Source organism: Elephas maximus, chromosome 9 (assembly GCF_024166365.1).
Source record: "Elephas maximus indicus isolate mEleMax1 chromosome 9, mEleMax1 primary haplotype, whole genome shotgun sequence".
NCBI classification, from domain to species: Eukaryota; Metazoa; Chordata; class Mammalia; order Proboscidea; family Elephantidae; genus Elephas; species Elephas maximus.
This window is the reverse complement of record NC_064827.1, coordinates 125,360,494-125,379,277: the sequence shown is the minus strand read 5'-3', so window position 1 is coordinate 125,379,277 and position 18,784 is coordinate 125,360,494. Positions and strand designations below refer to the sequence as shown.

Here is an 18,784-nt window from a genome sequence, read left to right as displayed (position 1 = left end):
AATTTTTTTCAAAATTTCATCATTACATAAGGAGTTTGCTGTATTTATACAATTGCAGACATTCTTTTCCATCCCTGGCTTGCTAAATTTTACCAAGAATGGATATTGAATTTTATCAAATGGTTTGTCATCTATTGAATTAATCATACAGTTTTTCTTCTTTCTTTATGTCAATATGCTTAATTACATTGACCCATCTTTAAATGTCAAACAACGCTGCATTCTTGAGTATTCCAAACTTGGTGTTGAGGTAACGTACATATAATAAATGCTAGGTTTTGTTATTTACTTAGGATTTTTTGTAGGAATCTCCTGGCTTAGGAAGCAGTGTTTGTTTACAGTGATGGCCAATTTGGCAACGATTATGGGTGGTGATTGTACAATGTGATTAACATCACTGATATCACTGAATTATGTATCTGAAAAATGTTGAATGGGCAATGTGTTATAATTCTTACAGTAAATTTAAAAACAATCATAGAACATGAGTATCTTCTACATAAAATATCTATTTTTTTAAACAGCTATATGAAGGTATAATTAACACTAAAAAATTACACACATTGGAGTATACATTGTGACACATGTATTCAAAAGTCCAACTATGACCACAGTCAAGATTCATCTCCCAAAAGTTATCTCCTCTTTTGTAAGTTTTCCTCCTGCCCATCCTTGTCCTCCCTCCATCTTCCTTTGCGTCCTTCCCCCAGGCAACCACTCATCTGCTTTCTGTCATTATAGATTCGTTTGCATTTTCTTGAATTTTATATAAATGGAATAATACAATCTATACTTCTTTGGGGGGTCTGGCTTCATTTTTTTGCTATAAAATTTTAAGATCCAAATTTGCTGCATGTATAAAAATAGTTGGGCTTACTGAAATAATTGTGTGTGTGCTCACTTATATGTGTTTGTTTAAATGGTGAATTACTTTTTTGATTTTCCAATCTAATACCAACATTGCACTCCTTGAATAACTCCCATTTGGTCATGATGTATTTTCCTTTTTATACATTGTTGAATTAGATTTGCTAAAATTTTGTTTAGAATTTTTTATCTATGTTCATGGGAGATGCTAGTCTCTGGTTTCCTTCCCGTGTACTATCTTTGTTTGGTTTTGCTATCAGGGTAATGCTGATTGGGTCAGATCATGAAGTCATCTTCAAAGACATATTTAGTAGTCAGACTTTGAAAGCAACTGGAGTTTTGTATTCTCACTAAGTGCTCTGAGGGCAGTGACTATAGAAGTATTGGTCACCTCTGCATCTTTAGTACTTACAGAATAGTTTATCCACATGAAACTTAAGTATTTTAAAAATAAAGGATTGCTAAACCCTGGTGGTGTAGTGGTTAAGAGCTAGAGCTGCTAACCAAAAGGTCAGCAGTTCAAATCCACCAGGCTCCTTGGAAACCATATGGGGCAGTTCTACTCTGTCCTGTACGGTCACTATGAGTTGGAATCAACTTGACGGCAATGGCTTTGGTTTTTTTTTTTTTTTTAACCTATCCCCGCACCAATACCATATTCTTATTATAACCTTTTATCTGATAGAGTAAGTCCTTCCATCTTTTTTTTTCTCCTCACCTTTTGGGTTATCAAATTATTATTCAACAGAGAGAAAAAAAAAGCCTGCTTAGATTTTATTGGGATTTCATTGAATTAATTCCAGGAGTACCTGTTTCCTTATCTGTCTGGTATCTATGAGTAGGGAGGTGGCACATCTGGTTCTGGCTTACCCTTGTCCTGAGAGTAGAGATTTTGGTTAGATAGCTCTCCTGCTAGATGCCCAACATGAGGCATCCCTGGGCCTTGACTTCTGCCTACCTCAGTGCCAACGAAAGCTCAGCCATATCAAGCACATATGAAGCTCTCGGGGTAAAAATGGCAGTGTTCCACTTACCTCTCTGCTTTCCTGCTTTCTCTAGGATTTAGCCTGGACGTTCTGCCACCCTCCCCGCTCCCCCCGCCCCCCGACTAGACTTCTAGCATTTTGTTTTGTTTTAAAAGGGACTGATGGTCTGAAAAGCTTGCTGAGGGCGACGAAAAACAGAATTGCCCACTTGGCTATTTAAATTATACGCACATATAATTGTATAGTTCTGATTCCTGGAAATGGCAGATGAGATTCCTCAGATCAACATTCCTGCTGAAACAACCACAACAAAAATGCTGGATTACAAAGATGGGAATTCCTAAGCCTACTTCTAGATGAACAGCTATCACCAGAGAAGTGAATAAAGTATCAGAGAATCAAAACCACCTTTGCCTTGACGATACTTGCTGACACAAAAACCTACTCATTAGTTCTAGCTCACTTCACACTGGTCCTAGTTAGGACCTAGGGCCCACCCAAGATGGGCAATCTTCTGAGAGACCCTTCCCACACTGAAGGGGTGATCCTCTCTATCCTTAGTAATACTTTTTCCCCTTAAAGTCTATTAATACCAGGAAACAACCTTTTCATTGTCACTGGTGGTGTAAACATGGCATATCTTTTTCCATTGTATTACTTTTTATCTTTCCATGTCCTAATGTATTAGATGTGTCTTTTGTTAACAGAAGTAGCCTACAAACTTTGTCTTTGATTTGCAATCACTGTAATTACAGATATATCTGGATTTATTTGTACCGTTTTATTTGTGTTCTATTTGTCATACCTGTTTATGTATGTATTTTCCTTTCTCGCTTTTTTTTTGATTGACAAGTGATTATTACTCTTCTTCTTACATTTTCCCCCTCTACTGGTTTGGATACTTAATTTACTGGGGTACATGCTCTCTGTGCTAGGCACCGAGTGAGGCTCTGCAAATTGAAGGCTGGACATCGTAAGATACAAAATAATCAGGGAACAAAATGACCCATAAAGAATATAAAAACAGGTAATGTGAGCAAGGCCTGGTGGGATGGGGAGAAGAGTGTCCCTTTAGACAGATTCCATCTGACGTGGTACCATTTGAGCTGGGACCTATGTGACAGGAGCTGCCCAAGGAAAGAACTGTTGGGAGAAGGATTAGCCAGTAAAGGCTCCACGGCAGTAGGTGGCAGCGTGCAGGCAGAGGGAGAGCGGTGCGCCCTGGAGTTAGGAGCCAGCAGCAGGGGTAGGAGAAGGGTGTAAGCAGGGAGAAGAGATGACAGGGTCTGGACTAGGTTGTCCCAGGACAGATGGATGAAGCCGGCGGTACTTAGTGATGAACTGGCTGTGGGTGAAGGAAAAAGTGGAATCCTGGGAGGTACCCTAACATGCATGTGCACCCTCGGGCTCAGGCCTCAATCCTTCACCCCACTCCTCACCTACTGGTGACTGTTTGATGAGCAGTCATTCCCTTCACACACTGCTTACTCATCACCCACCCACCACAGAATCCTCTCACTCCTCCCAATCTGTCCTTCTATTTTTTCATCAGAGCCTACTCCTTCCCCTTCTCCTCAGACTCCTCATCCTCCACTTCATGGCCTCTCTCACCAGTCAGGGGGTGGTGAGGGGTGGGCAGTATCACTGATGATGATGGGGCGGGTAGCAGGGCATGGCGATGTTGTCTCACTTTCTCACTTAATACAACTTGGTGCAGCCTGTCTGTACCATATCCTGTGAGGTCTAAAGAGCAGCAGCTGCAGAAGCTGGGTGTAGCAAGCCTCTGAGGACACCTACAAATGGAGCCACCTTGCCCATGACCCTGAGGAAACGAAGGCCATGAGAAGACACTACTTCAGCCATTTCCTTAGCTAGGAACACCAGGGAGGAAGAACAGACACAGAACAGGCACTCAGAGCTTCATAATAAATCTCAAATACTCAACTAGAGTGTTTAATGTCTCTGAGAAAACAAAACAAAACACAACACAATCTTCCTTCCCAGCTGAGTTTCCAACATGAGGACATCCTACACTCTGTACTTCACCCCGGGGCTCCAACACGAATGACTACGTCCTTCAACAGGGAGGCAGCGCCTTGGACCAGAGCAAAGGCTGGTGCTGCTGGATGCCCATGGTCCCTGGGTGGCAGCAGCAATCGGCATCTCTTTCTGATGAATAAATGAGTGGCATGCAGATGTGAGGCCAGCTGAGCAGAAGGTGTGGGTATTCTCTGCTGTGGCTGCATGTTCTATCTCCTTGTCAGGAGCAGGACCCCGGTGGGAGCAGGTGAGGTATGGAGTGGCCCAGGTGGTGCCGGGAGGGCCTTGGAAGGTCAAATTAGGCTGTAGGTGGAGGAACAAGAGGCCTGGGTAGCCCTGGGGGATCAGGCAGGAGAGGCTGGGCCAGGGCGTCACCCCTCCGGGATAAAGGGCCGAATCAGCTCTGGGTTCAACAATGACTCTTCAAGAGGCCAGTCCACATGGAAGTCACGGACATGGGGGGGTCCTGGGTGGGCCTTGGGGGCAGGTCCCCCTGGGCGCTGGGGAATTGGCAGCTCCGAGGGGTGGGCAGGCAGGGGAGCTGTGAAGAAGTATTGGTGCAGGAGAGCCTGGGGGACAAGGAAGAGAGAGCAGAAGGATCTCAGAAGGAAACAAGTCACCTTACCTCAGCTTCAGTTACCCCCCGAGTGGGGAGACCACACCCTCCCCTTCAGAGGGCCAGGACGGCTGACTGATTCCTTCACCTACTCATTCATTCTGTCAGTTCAACAAGCATTTACTGAGTGCCTACTGTATATAAAGCACTGTCCAGTGGCTACGGATACAGCAGTTAACAATATGGACAAAATGCTCTGCCTTTGTGAAATTTATAATATAGCTGGGGGGTGGGGGGTGGGAGAGACAAGCTAAGTGAGATACATAGTCGGTCAGATGATGACTAGTGTTGTGGAAAGCATAAAGCTAGAGAGGGGAATGAGCAATCTTGCAGAGGTTGTAAATGTGAAAAGTCGTAAGGGAAGGCCACACTGAGAGGGGATGTTGAGGCAAAAATCTGAGGAGTGAGAGTGAATCACGAGGACACTTGGCCAGACAGTGTTCCATGCAGAGGGAACAGCAAGCCTGCAGACTTGATGGGTTTCAGGGCCATCAAGGAGGCCTTGTGGCTGCAGAGGGGAAAGTAAAGGGGAGAGAAGCAGGCAGGCTCAGAGGGGATGGGCCCCTAGCATGTAGCTCTTGTGGGACGCTAGGACCTTGGCCTTTACCAAATAAGATGGAAGCCACTGGCAGGCTCTGGGCAGAGGAGTGACGTGATTTGTTCCGTTTGGACAAGGTCACTCTCCCCAGCAGGTAAAGAATACACAAATGGGACAAGAGGAGAAACAGCCATTCTGGCCAGTAATACCAGAAGAGGCAGTGGTTTGGACTAGGGTGGCAGCAGGAAGGGGCTGAGAGTGGTCAGATGGCCTTGGTACATTCTGAAGACAGAGCCAGTGGAAACTGCTGGCAGTAGAAACAGAGTGCCACTGATGGGCACTGAAGAAAGGCGTGCCGAAGAATGCGGTGTTGGTGTGGAGTTTGTGAGGGGGCAGAACGAAGGAAGGTTCACCTGACAGAGAAGCCCCAACATCTGTCTAGCCTCACCCCTCTGCCCTCCTCACCCTCCTTTCCCACCTTCCAGCCACAATGAACCTCTCCTGACTGCTCCTCTCCGGGCCTGTGCTCACCCAGTTCTTTCGTCTTGGGATGCCCTTTAGCCATTTCTTTCACAAACGCCTCCTCGTGCTTTTATACGCCCTCCTCCAGGAAGCCTTGCTTGACCCCCAAAGTCGGTCACACTCACCCACCCTCCCTGCCTCCCTCAGCCTCATGGCCGCTCTCCGACCACACCCCTGTGATTGCGTCTGCCTTACCACAGGCCGGAGAGCCTGTGGGGGCAGGGGCACGTCTGCTTGTTCACTGGTCAGTGTCCAGGATGGGGCAATACCTGGCAGGTGCCAGATACTCCATAAATGTTTGTAGAAGAAATGAAGGAACAAAGGAATGAGTCTCTAAATCACTGTGCCTGGAGGTGAGGCCAAGATGGCTGACTAGGCAGAAGCGTCTGCTGAACCCTCTTGCAACAAAGACTCAAAAAAACAAGTGAATCGATTACATATATGACAATCTATGAACTCTGACCATCAAACACAGAACTAAGGAATTGATCTGAGCGACAGGGGAGCAAGAGACCGTGCAGAAGCAGCGACTAGTTGCCGAGCCCACGCAGCGCCTCAGCTTTGATTCCTCGGTGCCGTTCTTTGGCACGAATGTGGTGGGGCTGATGGTAGTTTCCTGAGGCACGGCAAGCATGGGACACAGCCCTAACCCCCTGGGGCAATCTCAGAGGGGACCCAGCCAGCACACACAGGCTACACATGCCTCTGGAATCTGAGATAAAACAGGGCTTCACACAAGATAAGTGATTTTGTCTATTTTACAGCACTACTCTCTCCTATTTATCCGATCCCTCCCCTTCCTGCCCCAGCTGGCTTTCATTAACATTCAAATTCCCTGGGCCTGAGACAGAAGTGCTGTGCTTTTTCTGGCCCATTCCCCTGGAAAATGTAGCAAATTAACAAACAGGAGAAAAATACTTTCCCAACTCCCCTAAACTGGAAGATCAGAGCAGAAGCAGCTCTAGTCCAGGCACAATAGATCCACAGACCTTGGCTTTCACCCCTACATGGAACCAGGTGGCTATTATAATGCAAAGGTAAATCTGTTAGAGGTCTGACTATAATTGTTTCAGCTGAGTGGTGGAGAGGCAGGTTTTGGAGGTCTGATATGGCTCTACCTATTAAACAGAGCCCTCACCTACCCACAGTAGGGACCTGAGGGCTGAGGCTCCATCCACACCACCTAGCTACCTGAGAAAGGGGTCTGAGGACAGTGGTGCCTACTAGTCTTTACAGGTATAAGCACTGGGTGCCTGAGATACAGCTGCAGAGCCCACCCACCAGAGCACTCTAGAGAACAGAGATGCTCACTTCTCACTGACACTTGGGGGAAGGCTGTCAGCACCCTGTCTTCCTCAGGGCGTGACCCCCTGCCACTACCAGAAACCAGTGCATACAACCATCACCACTACTCCTCTAAGACAGTAGGTGAGAGCCTACACCATAAACTAGGTGACTGACAGGACACCTGAGCTAATTCTATTCAAGAATAGTGAATGGACTCATAGGCTCATACACCTGGTAACAGCTCTAACAATCTGGTAACAGCTCTAACAATCTGGTAACAGCTCTAACAATCTGGTAACAAGACATTAGTGCTTCCAAAGGCTCCAATAATCAACTAAGAGCACTCTAATAGCCTATCTGCGTATACTGAAACAAAACAAAGCAAGAAGATAAGACACACTGAGCAAACATAAATTATTACGATAACTTATAGATGGTTCAGAGATAGCAGTCATTATCAAATCACATAAAGAAGCAGACCATGATTGCTTCTACAAATCCCCAAAATAGAGAATCAAGATCTCTCCCAGATGAAGATATATTCCTGGAATTGCTAGATGTAGAATACAAAAGATCAATACAGGACACTTCAAGACATCAGGGACAACATCAGAAATGAAATCAGGCAATGTGCGGAAAAAGCCAAGGAACACACAAACAGAGCAGTCGAAGAAATTAAAAAGGTTATTCAAGAACATAATGAAAAATTTAATAAGCTACAAGAATCCACAGAGAGACACCATTTAGAAATTCAGAAGATTTACAATAAAATTACAGAATTAGACAACTCAATAGGAAGTCAGAGGAGCAGAATTGAGGGATTAGAATGCAGAATTAGGGAGATGGAGGATAAGGCAATTGGCACCAATATATTTGAAGAAAAATCAGATAAAATAATTTTAAAAAATGAAGAAACCCTAAGAATCATGTGGGACTCTATCAAGAAGAATAACATGCGTGTGACTGGAATTCCAGAACAGGGAGGGATAACAGAAAATATAGAGAATTGTTGAAGATTTGTTGGCAGAAAACTTCCCTGACATTGTGAAAGATAAAAGGATATCTATCCAAGATGCTCATCAAACCCCATACAAGGTAGATCCCAAAAGAAAATCACCAAGACATATTATCATCAAACTTGACAAAACCAAAGAGAAAATTTTAAAAACAGCGAGGCATAAACAAAAAGTCACCTACAAAGGAGAATCAGTAAGAATAAGTTCAGACTACTCAGCAGAAACCATGCCGGCAAGAAGGCAGTGGGATGACATATGCAGAGCATTGAAGCAGAAAAACTGCCAGCCAAGAATCATATATCCAGCAAAACTCTCTCTCAAGTATGAAGGCAAAATTAAATCTTTTACAGATAAACACAAAAAAAAAAAATTTTTTTTTTTTTTTTTTTGCTTAGAGAATTTACAAAAACCAAATCAAAGCTATAAGAATTACTAAAGGAAATTCTTTGGTTACAAAATCAATAATATCAGATATCAACACAACACAAGAAAACAGAACAGAGCATCCTGATAACTCAGATAGGGAACTCACAAAAATAAGATTAAAAAAAACAAGCTCAAAACATGAAATCCCTGATGTCATTATGTAAAAGATGACAATAATCAATAAAAACCAAACCAAACCCACTACCATCGAGTCAATTCTGACTCATAGCGACCCTATAGGACAGAGTAGAACTGCCCCGTAGAGTTTCCAACAAGTACCTGGCAGATTCGAACTGCTGACCTTTTGCTTGGCAGCCATAGCACTTAACCACTACGCCACCAGGGTTTCCAATAATCAATAAACAGAGACTAAATACAGGAGGCATAAATCTTCCATATGGAGAGGAAATCAAGGTGATATAGGGAGATACAAGTTAGGTTTATACTCAATCACTGTGCCCTGCACATGGCCTGAGAGCCCAGGACCCACCGCATCAGGGATGCGCTCTTCTGAGAGAAGATTTCCTTACCAGTGAGTCACTCTGTGCACTACAGCCCCTCTGGGGAGGGCTGGGAAAGCCCAGCAGGCTCTCTCGTGTGAAGACATGCCCTCTCCACGTCCCCCTCCCCCAGGGGTTCCAGTGCAGTGCAGACATCCTGGATGCCTGGGTCCTGGCCCCAGCCCATCTCATGTTCTGCGGGACATTCACTGTATGGTCATATGGCCACCCAGTGTAGAGTCCTGGCAGTGGGGGGGACTGAAGGAGCAGAGGCCACGGCCCCCCACCCTACCTGAGAGGCTGCGATGCGCTGGCGAGGAGGGTAGAGGAGGAATTGACCCAGCAGGTCCAAGGCTTGGGGAGAGGCATCAGGCAGCACTTCTTCCAGGGGCACGGGCGCCTGCTCCTTAAAGGAGATCTTGTTGTAGTCAGGCAGCTCAGTGATCTCCTGGGCCCGGGGCAGACAGGGGATATGAGAGTCTGGTACCCACCTCAGCAGCTCACACTGATGTCAGTGCTCCCGCCATTGATTCATCACTCACTCACTCACTCGCCACTCTCTTCACTCAGGCATCTGCCCTCTCATCCACTTGTTCCCCCATCACTCACTCACTCACACACCCCCTCACACCTCTGTTCCCTAGTCTGTCACCCTGTCTCCATCACTCACTCGCTCACACTCCCCCTCTCACCTCTGTTCCCTGGTCTGTCACTCAGTCTCCATCACTCACTCACACTCCCTCTCAAACCTCTGTTCCAGGTCCCTCACTCTGTCTCTATCATTCACTCACTTACACTCTCTTTCTCACCTCTGTTCCCTGGTCTGTCACTCAGTCTCCATCACTCACTCCCTCACACTCCCTCTCTCACCTTTGTTCCCTGGTCTCTCAGTCTCCATTGCTTACCCAGGCATTCACCCACTTGGTCACTCACCCAGGCCCACTCGAGACACAGGGGGTGTGTGTGCTGGGCTGGGAGTGAGTGCGGAAAGGTTAGAGGACAAGACCTCCCCTCCCTCCTCCTGTAGCCAGGATGCCGAGAAGGGAGAAGCACACCGGGGGGGCCAGGACAGTGGTACCTGCCAGGTCAAGAGGGGTTGGGGCTATGAGAGAGTCGAAGAGAAGGCTCTGGGACGGAATAGTTGGGGGAAATGGAGTAAATCTGTCCCAGGTCCTTCCCACATGGGCCCCTGCAAACCGGCCAGACTTGAGGGCTGGGGGTGCCCAAGATGCGAAGCACACAACAAAGCTGCTCGATATCGTTCTCCCCAGGGAAGAGGGCGGACCCATTCAATAGTTCTCCCATGATGCAGCCCACGGCCCTGTGGACACAAAATCCCAAATAGCTCACAGTACAGAACACAGACTTACTCCCACACTAGCTCAAACACTTTGCACCCTGGGTTGAGACCCCCACAAACCAACCCAGAGGCTTCATCTCCAAAGATACAGGCCCCCAAACAGGGCAAAGACCTCAACCTTAGAACACAGACCAACTCCCCCTCCCCTAAACAGCTCTGAGACCTCGACTCTAAAACACACAGCAGCCTCCCCAACAGTTCTAAGACTTTTCAGAGCCCCACACTCTAGGACACACAGACCTCCACAACAGCTTGAAGGTCTCACACCCTTGAGCACAAACTATCCCCCCAAAAAGGCTCAGAGACTTCACACCCAGGGACACAGGTCTGATTAACTTAGAGGCATCACATCCTGGGATACCCCAACCTCCCTCCACCCCTCACCGCTGCACATCAGCTTAGACACTCCACAACTTCTTGAGTCTCAGACCACCTCCCCATCCCAACTAAGATGCTTCACACTTGGAACAACCACTCTAGATCCCACCTTTGAACCTCCACACAACTCAAATACAGAACACTGACCCCAATCTGCTCAGATACCTCAACTAGGGAAGAGAGCCCCACAACAACCTAGAGTTCACAGGGAAAAGACCACCCAATAGCTCAGAAACCTCAAAGCCGAGGAGACAAAATATGATTCCAGGGTGCACATTACCCTGCCCACCCCACAGGAGTCTCACCACAGGTCGACACCCTGGTCATACTGGCGGGCACCATACAGGAGCTCGGGAGCCCGGTACCACCTGTAGGGAGAAAGTGGTTGCTGCTAGGTCACTGCTCTGACAGGAGGCTGTCCTGAAAGATCACCTGGGGCCCCTACACGAACTCCACAAGCAATGCTGGGAAAAGGTTCATTTAGCATCTTTTTCCTGGGGGAGAGTGCTGCCAGGTCTTGCCCAGGAATCCGCCCTTCCTACCTGGTGGCCACCTGGTGGGTATAGAGGCGGCTGCCATCTGGGGAAAAGACCCGGGCCAGGCCAAAGTCTGCTATCTTGAGCTGGCCAGAGGCGCTGATAAGCAGATTGGCTGGTTTCAGGTCCTGAGGGCATCAAAGAAGGCGTCAGTCTCTCCAGAGCCCCCACAGGACCTGGGTACAGGAGGGATTGGCAGTTGGGCACCCAAGTGACATGCACATGTGGGGCCCTAAATGTCTCCCACCTCCACTGGGGCCACACCCCTCACCACTTACCTGCAAGCTCTAGCTAGCCTCTGACCACACTTTTGTCATGGGCTAGCCACTCCCCCACCCTCCAGGCCAAGCTGGTCCCTGTGAGCCCCACCCTCACTCTACCCCATCCCCGCACTCCTGGACTCACCCGATGTACAATGCTGTTGGCATGGCAGAAGGCGACACCCTTGAGCAGCATCTGGAGATAGCTCTTCACCTGTGCCTGGGCCAGTGGTCTCTGGGCATGGCGCACCACCTCGGCCAGATCAGACAGCATGAACTCAAAGGCCAGCACGAAGCCGGCACCATGTGGGAACACGGCCTTCAGCTGCACCACCTGTGGGACCAGTGGGTCAGGGCATCCGTCAGCCCACCGGAAAGGGGCAGCCCTAGCTCACATGGCCCAAACCCTCTCTGAGAATCCCCTGGGACCTCCAGCCCTGGCCATGATGAAGGACCCAGCAGGCAGAGAGCTGTGATGGGACCTGAGCTCAGAACCTGAGAGCTACAGTGCTCACCTGTGCCCTCCTCTCCAGGAAAAGGAGGTCTAAGAAGGTATGGTCCCCCAACCCAGGGCACCTGCTAGAAAATCATCTAGCTGTGCGTGCGCACACACACACACACACCAGCACAGGCTTCCCCCTGCTTTCCCTATAGCCACTGAATTCCAGCACCAAGGATGGGCAATTTTCCCAGTGCTGGAGACAGCTGGAAACATCGCAACTACTTGCTGAGGGCCTACCAGTGATAGAGGTGCCAGGAGCTATGCAAAGCGGAGAGCCAGGGGACAAGGGCCAGCAGGTTCTTAAGGACCTTACAGGGTTTACTGCATAAGGAAGACAGATACCCGAACAAATGAATTGGATATTTTTACACCCTTGTAAGTACAAGGATAGAAAAAGGAGAGAGTATTTATGAGCAAGTGGAGAAGAAGATACTTAAATGGAGTGGGTCCAGAGAGGGCCTCTCTGAAGAGCCATCAGGAGTAGCCAGTTATGCAGAGATCTAGGAAGTTCTGGGCAGGGGAACAGCAAGTGTACTGCACTGAAGCAGCAACAGAAAGGAGGCTAAGGACTCAAGACTGAGTTCACTGTTAAGATGTCTGTTTTGTTCTGTACTCTTAAGTCCAGAATGGCACTTAAGAAGTTCTGCTGAATAAATGAAAAGGGAGAGGACGCTGGAGGTGGGCAGGTGCAGATGCTGACAGTGCTCTAAACGCGAAGAGAACCACTGGGGCTTTCCAAGTGAGGAGTGAAGGATTTGATCCCTCTGACTGAGGGGGGGCAGAGGAGAGGCAGGAGCGGCAACGAAGAGGCTGCGCGGGCATTCTGGTGGGGCTGACCATGGACTGGACCATGGTCAAACCTGGAAGAGGTTTTAAAGATAGAACTTCAGGACTGCTGATCGACTGGGCGTGGGGAACCACGTCATCAGCCTCATTATGGGTCTCTTTCCACCTATCCCACACATGGTTGTCTCTTTTATTTTCCGTACAAAATAAGATGGCCTAATTGCCGTTTTTCTGACTTTTTCTGATTTTGAGAGGAGCTCACAATCATTTCACAGGTCAGACCATACGTTCACAGGATACACAAAATTATAAAAAAAAAAAATGACAAAAGAAAAATCCTACCACCTACAATCAATTCTACAGTATTCTCTCCCAGACTTTACAACATAGAAACGGCACACATAGATACACATTTCTACGTATAAGACTTTCATTCACTGACAGTTCTATAACATGCTTTTGTCATCTAATACATTACAGGCGTCTCCATAAAACAATGAACATGAACAACAATGTCATAGAGACTCAGCCTTGTCACTCTCTCTCTACTGACATGGATAAGAGGAAGCACCAAAAGCAGCAATGAGCTGAGGGTGGAAGATGTCCCTCCTTGTATTCCCACAGCTCCTCTCAAGTCCCATGTTACAGCACAAACCATACCGGGTAGGCCCTGTTGCCTCAGTCTGTCTCCTCTACCATACTTAAGTTCTCAGAGGCCAGGCCAGGGCTGGTTCCTCTCAGTGTCACCAGGCCCAGAGTGTATGGTGAGCCTGAGGGGAAGAATGTACGGATCCTCAAACGGACCCAGGGCAACCCTCTGCTGACCTGCCGAGTGCCCATGAGCTAGCGACTTAATCTCCTCCCCTCTTCTATGGAACAGAGATCCTGAAACCTGCCTTGCAGGGTAGTGAAGGGGATTCAGTACAATAAAGTATGGAGAACATTTTACACAGGCTTAAGAACATATTACGAGTGCAATAAATGGTAGTTGCAATAATTATTAGCAACACTAAATGTTTTGAGAATAAAAGAATAAGATAACAAATAAGTGAATGAGTAAATGAACAAATAAGAGAGTAAATGAAGGAATGGATGAGGGAGGGAACGAGGCAATCAGGTAAATGAGGGTGAACAAGTGGACAAAAGAGGGAGTAAATTTGGGAGTAAGGAAGCAAATGAGAGAATAAAGTGGGTACGTGGCAGAGGAAGTGAACCCCTGAAAGTAAGAGCAAGTGTAGGTGGATAAATGAAGGCAGAAGGGAACCGGGCGGGGGAGGGGGTGTGAGTTAAGGAGGGTGAGAATATGATGCCTCAGAACCCCCCTCAGCCTAGCCCCGACTCACATACTGATTGTCCTCGATCTCCTGCAGAGCCTTGATCTCCCGCAGGGCCTGGTTGGGGATGCCATCCTCCAGCCGCCTCAGGGCCACCTTCTTGAGGGCAACTATGTCCCCTGTCTGTGCAGGACAGAATGCAGACACTCCCATCCCACCTCCACGGGAACAGAGGGTAGGAGAGAAAGGACCCATTTGGGTTGACAGAGCCACCTGAAGCACTCGTCGTGAGGGTGGAAAGAGGTCCACCAGTGCAACTTGGCAGCAAGGAGGAAAATCAAGTCTAGAACAGCTTCGGAGCCAGCCAGTCTACCGCTAAAACATCACGCAGAGGTCCTTAAGTGGACATGCACGGGACGCCCACTGTGCCCATCCACAGCTTGTGAGGAGGAGAGCCGGCGGCAGCCTGGAAGTCCACCACTGAAGGCAAAATGTAGTGGCTACACACCATGCAAAGCTGTGTGGGGACCAGTGCGAATGTTCGCCCAGAAACTAGGGCAGATTTTACAAAGGAAATACCGAGTGAAAAAAGTAGGAAAATGAACCAGCTCAGAATGAAAGGTCAGCCAACAAAACCAACCCATTGACGTCACGTCGATTCCGACTCACAGCGACCCTACAGGACAGAGTGAGACTGCCCATAAGGCCTGCCCACCCACGGTCCCCACTTCCAAAGCTGCCACAGGCCCCTGGTCTCACCTCCACATGTTTGGCCTTGAAGACAATGCCGTGGGCACCCTCCCCTATGCGACCCAGGATACAGTACTGGTCCATTGGAGACGGGGCAGCACTGACCGGATCAGGAGTCCACCTTGCGAGAACCCAGTGCCTTCACTGCTCTGGGGCGGGGCGGCCCTTCCCCCGCTACCCACGCCAGGGCCAGGCCCCTCCTCCCCTTTCTCCGGACCTTTCTTCCGGGATTATTACCCCCGTTTCACCTTTTCAGGCTGCCCGCTTCGCCCGCAACGCAGACCCAGTCTCGCACATCCCAAAGGCGTGCTTGGGGCGGCGCCGCAGGGTGCCCCTGCCCTCTGATCTGAACGACAAAATTCCAACCAGTTCTCTCCGCGGAATCCACACCGCACCTGGGCTCAGGCCTGGTTGCCTGGCAACAAGCGGCCTTCAGCGCGCCGGAGGGGACCGGAACCGACGTCGATCACGTGACAGCAGAACGGCCTCCAGCGAGCCGGCTGAGGGGGCGTCCTGGTCCGGTGATTGGCGGGAACAGAGGCAGAATCTAGGTTAGCGACGTCCGTCTGGCGCCTTGCGTGCGCCCTCGCCCAGGCGTTCGCCGTCGCGTGGCAGCGTACGCCTTCCGGCATAAGTCATTGCCCTGCGAAGAGCGCCAGCGCCGGGAACCACGTAGCGATGGCGGCCCGGCGCGTCCTCTGCGCCCTGCCCCGTTGTCACGTGACGAGGACTCGGGTGCGCGCCGGGCGCCTCAGCTCGAGAGTCCGCGGCTAGTGAACGTCCGTGTCCGAGGGCTGGGCGGTCCCGGGTCCGTATCGCTCTAGGAGCCCAGAAGAGGCCAGGGCGGGCGGTGGGCGCTCCAGGTCCATAGCTGGAGGTGCCCGCTTCAGCAGCGCGCAGGCGCCGTTTTCACCGGTGCGACACAGGGCTAAAGAGGATGGAGGGAGAGAGGCTGCGTTGATGATGGGAGCTTAAGTTGGAACTTTTCTGCAAGTTAATTGGCAACAGCTTTTAGAAAGCACAAACTTTCTGACCGTAAAGCCCTAAGGGCTTATAAGGAGGAAACTTTTGGAGTAATTAATTGGATTCCATACCTGCCTGCACCAAAACCCCGAAGGGAAAGGAAAAAAAAAACAACCCCGTTGCCGCTCGGTGGAGTCTGACTCATAGAGACCCTGTAGGACAGAGTACAACTGCCCCATAAAGTTTCAAAGAAGCACCTGGTGGTTTCAAACTGCCGACCTTTTCATTACCGATAGAACTCTTAACCACTGCACCCAGCACAGCCTGAGTGATTTTTAAGAGGTGATACCAAGAAAGGATGTCCACAGATACCTCAGAAAAAGATGCAAATAACGAACTTAGGAAAAGATGCTCAACCTCGTACACAGTAAGATAAATGCAAAATGAATCAATAATTTCCCACCTATCAAATGGCTGAAGATCCCAGTTTTTACACTCCATTGGCCAGGCTGTGGATAAATGGGCACTTTTACACATTGCTGGTGGAAGTGTAATTTGGCAGAGTTGATTAAAATTACAAATACATATATACTCTTAGATCCAGCAACCCCACTTAAAGAAATTTATCGAACAGCTATATTACACATGTGTGAAATGACATGTACAAAGTTAGCCATTACAGCATTGTTCAAATAGCAAAAGATTGGAAACAACACAGATGTCCAAAAATAGATGACTGGCTGAATTGTGATACACTGTGAGTGGAATATTATGCTGCTTCAAAAATGAGTGAGAACACTTTTTTATATACAGTAATTGAAAGATTTCTAAGGTACAGTGTTCAGTGAAAAAAGCAAGATTGAGAACAGAGCATATGGAGTGCCACCAACTATGTAAACGAAAGAAGATATAACATGCTTGTATATGCATTACAAGATACCTGGAAAGACACACAAGATTTAATGATTGTGGTTTTCAGGTGGGGTAGGAACTGGAAGGAAGGGAAAAGGGTAGGAGTCAGACTTTTCACTGATCTCTTTATCTGCTTTGAGTTTTGTACTGTATATACATATTTTTTTTAAGTATGTTCTAACTGGAGCCCTGGTGGCACAGTGTTTAAGAGCATGGCTGCAAACCAAAAGGCCGGCAGTTCAAATCCACCAGCCCCTTTAAAACTCTATGGGGCAGTTCTGCTCTGTCCTATAGGGTTGCTATGGGCCAGAACTGACTCAATGGCAGTGGTTTGATGTTTTAACTCAAAAATTCCACTTCTAGGTTAATAATTGCAGAAGAATGTCTTTATATCCATGCAGCAATGATTACCTTTGTTTGATGACGGTAATTAAAAGAAAGCCCAAATCTCCAGTGGAAGTGTAGCTAGATAAGTTATGGGAGTACCATACAATGATATGTTTACAGTATTAAAAAATGAAGATAGATACAGTGATGGAATGGGAAAAGATAATCTTCAGAAAATAATGCTGGGTCATTTGGGAAGTCTGATGGGGGAAAATGTATATTCACCCATACCTCATGCCATGTACAAAGATAAATTGCAGATGGACTGCAGATCTAGATGTAAAAGGTAAAACAGGAAGCTTTTAGAATAAAACAGAATTCGTAATGATCTTACTACTACTACCCATTGCCGCCGAGTCGATTCCGACTCATAGTGATGACCTTGGGTTAAGTTTTTTAAAGAGATTATAGCCAGTGTTAATCATGAAGAAAAAAATGATAAATTGGACTCCAATATTAAGAACTTTTGTTCATCAAAATATACTATTAAGAGAATGCAAAAGCAAGCCACAGAAAAGAGAAGATAATTATAATACATATATCTGACAAAGGACTCATATCCAGAGTTTTAAAGAACCCTTATAAGACAGAGACAGATAACCCCACTGAAAAATGGGCAAAATCTGGAGTCATTTAACAAAAGATATACAAATGGTCAATAAACTTTTGAAAAAGGTCTGTGTTTAACTTCACTCGTTATCAGGAAATTTTAAATTAAAACCATAATGCAATATTACTGTTCTTACCAGAATTACTTAAATGAAAAAGGTAGACAGTACCAAATGCTGAGAAAGATGTGGAGCAACTAGAACTCTCAGAACTAGACCTCTGATGAGAGTGCAAATTTATACCCTACAGTCTATGACCTAGTAAGTCCACTCTTAGGAATTTAATCTGACAAATGTGCACATGCGTTCACCAAAGACATTCAAGAATGTTCAAGGCAGCACTCTTTATAATGGCCAAGGGCTGGAAAAAACCAAAATGCCTATCTATAGTAGAATGGGTAAATAAAGTGTGAAATATTCACCCAACTGAATACGGTAATGAGAATGAGTGAAATTGCTACTGGCAACAACATGAATGAATCTCAAATACAATGTTGAGTAAAGAAGCCAGACATAAAAGAATATATGCCCAAAGACTCCGTTTATACAAAATACAAAAACAGGCAAAACTAATCTCTGAAGAAATCAAAAACATGATTCTCCTTGGGGAAGTGACGGGAAAGGGGAACCAGGGGGCTTTTGTGGTGTGAAAAAAAAAAAAAAAAAATTTTTTTTTTTTTAAGGAGCCACACATTTAAAACTAGTGCACTTTTCTCTGTCTTCATCATGTTTACAAAATGATGAGGACATATGTAGCATGTAAATACACGTCCTTTTGGCAGAAGAAAAAGTGTAAATGATCCTTTAAAAATGTAACTAAAAAATACAAGATACTTCTTTAAGCAGGGAAATTAGCTTCTCTTTAGTCAAGTTTTACTCAGAGCTTCAAACTGGTTCTTTCCAGTTCCACCGGCTGCTGAGATGTGGGTTAGAAAAACAATGCGCAGCAGGGGGATCAAGCCAGACAGAACCAGTTCGAAGCCCTGGTTTTACTAGCTGGAGTTTGAGGCTAAGGAAGAGTTTCAAAGCAAATAAGTTTTTACTTAACTAATTAACTTGCACATGACTAAATTTTACCTCCTTTCCCACACTTAAAACCCTTTATATAAATTATCAAATGCTTTGTGAATCATTGTTTCATGCATTACCAAATCATAACACAAAGACTCTTGTGAAACTTAGTGGGAAGCCCCAAAACAAAACCGGTAGGTGTGAATGTTTCATCACAAGTTCACTAAGTTTTCCCTTGTGGGAATAGATGAACACTTTG

The 18,784-nt window shown here is 47.0% G+C and overlaps 1 protein-coding gene across 16 annotated transcripts in view; it reads right to left on the bottom strand.

Moving 5' to 3' along the window:
- Positions 1 to 15,344, bottom strand: part of CDK20 (cyclin dependent kinase 20) — a 106,322-nt gene extending 90,978 nt beyond the window's left edge. For 9 of the 16 annotated variants that reach the window (XR_007518626.1, XR_007518627.1, XM_049895572.1 and 6 more), the window contains exons 1-7: positions 14,654 to 15,344; positions 13,964 to 14,077; positions 11,478 to 11,666; positions 11,079 to 11,200; positions 10,842 to 10,904; positions 9,996 to 10,119; positions 9,091 to 9,246 (exon numbers count right to left, since the gene is read on the bottom strand). Coding sequence is in view for 14 of the 16 variants with exons in the window: in XM_049895572.1 (XP_049751529.1) it covers positions 9,091 to 9,246; positions 9,996 to 10,119; positions 10,842 to 10,904; positions 11,079 to 11,200; positions 11,478 to 11,666; positions 13,964 to 14,077; positions 14,654 to 14,728 (843 nt within the window). In the remaining 2 variants the exon portion in view is untranslated. Of the gene's footprint in view, positions 1 to 1,967; positions 2,148 to 3,761; positions 4,463 to 9,090; positions 9,247 to 9,995; positions 10,120 to 10,841; positions 10,905 to 11,078; positions 11,201 to 11,477; positions 11,667 to 13,963; positions 14,078 to 14,653 lie in introns of those variants that run through there. The other 7 variants (XM_049895567.1, XM_049895580.1, XM_049895578.1 and 4 more) reach the window with 7 other exon arrangements.
- Positions 15,345 to 18,784: the final 3,440 nt, after the last annotated feature.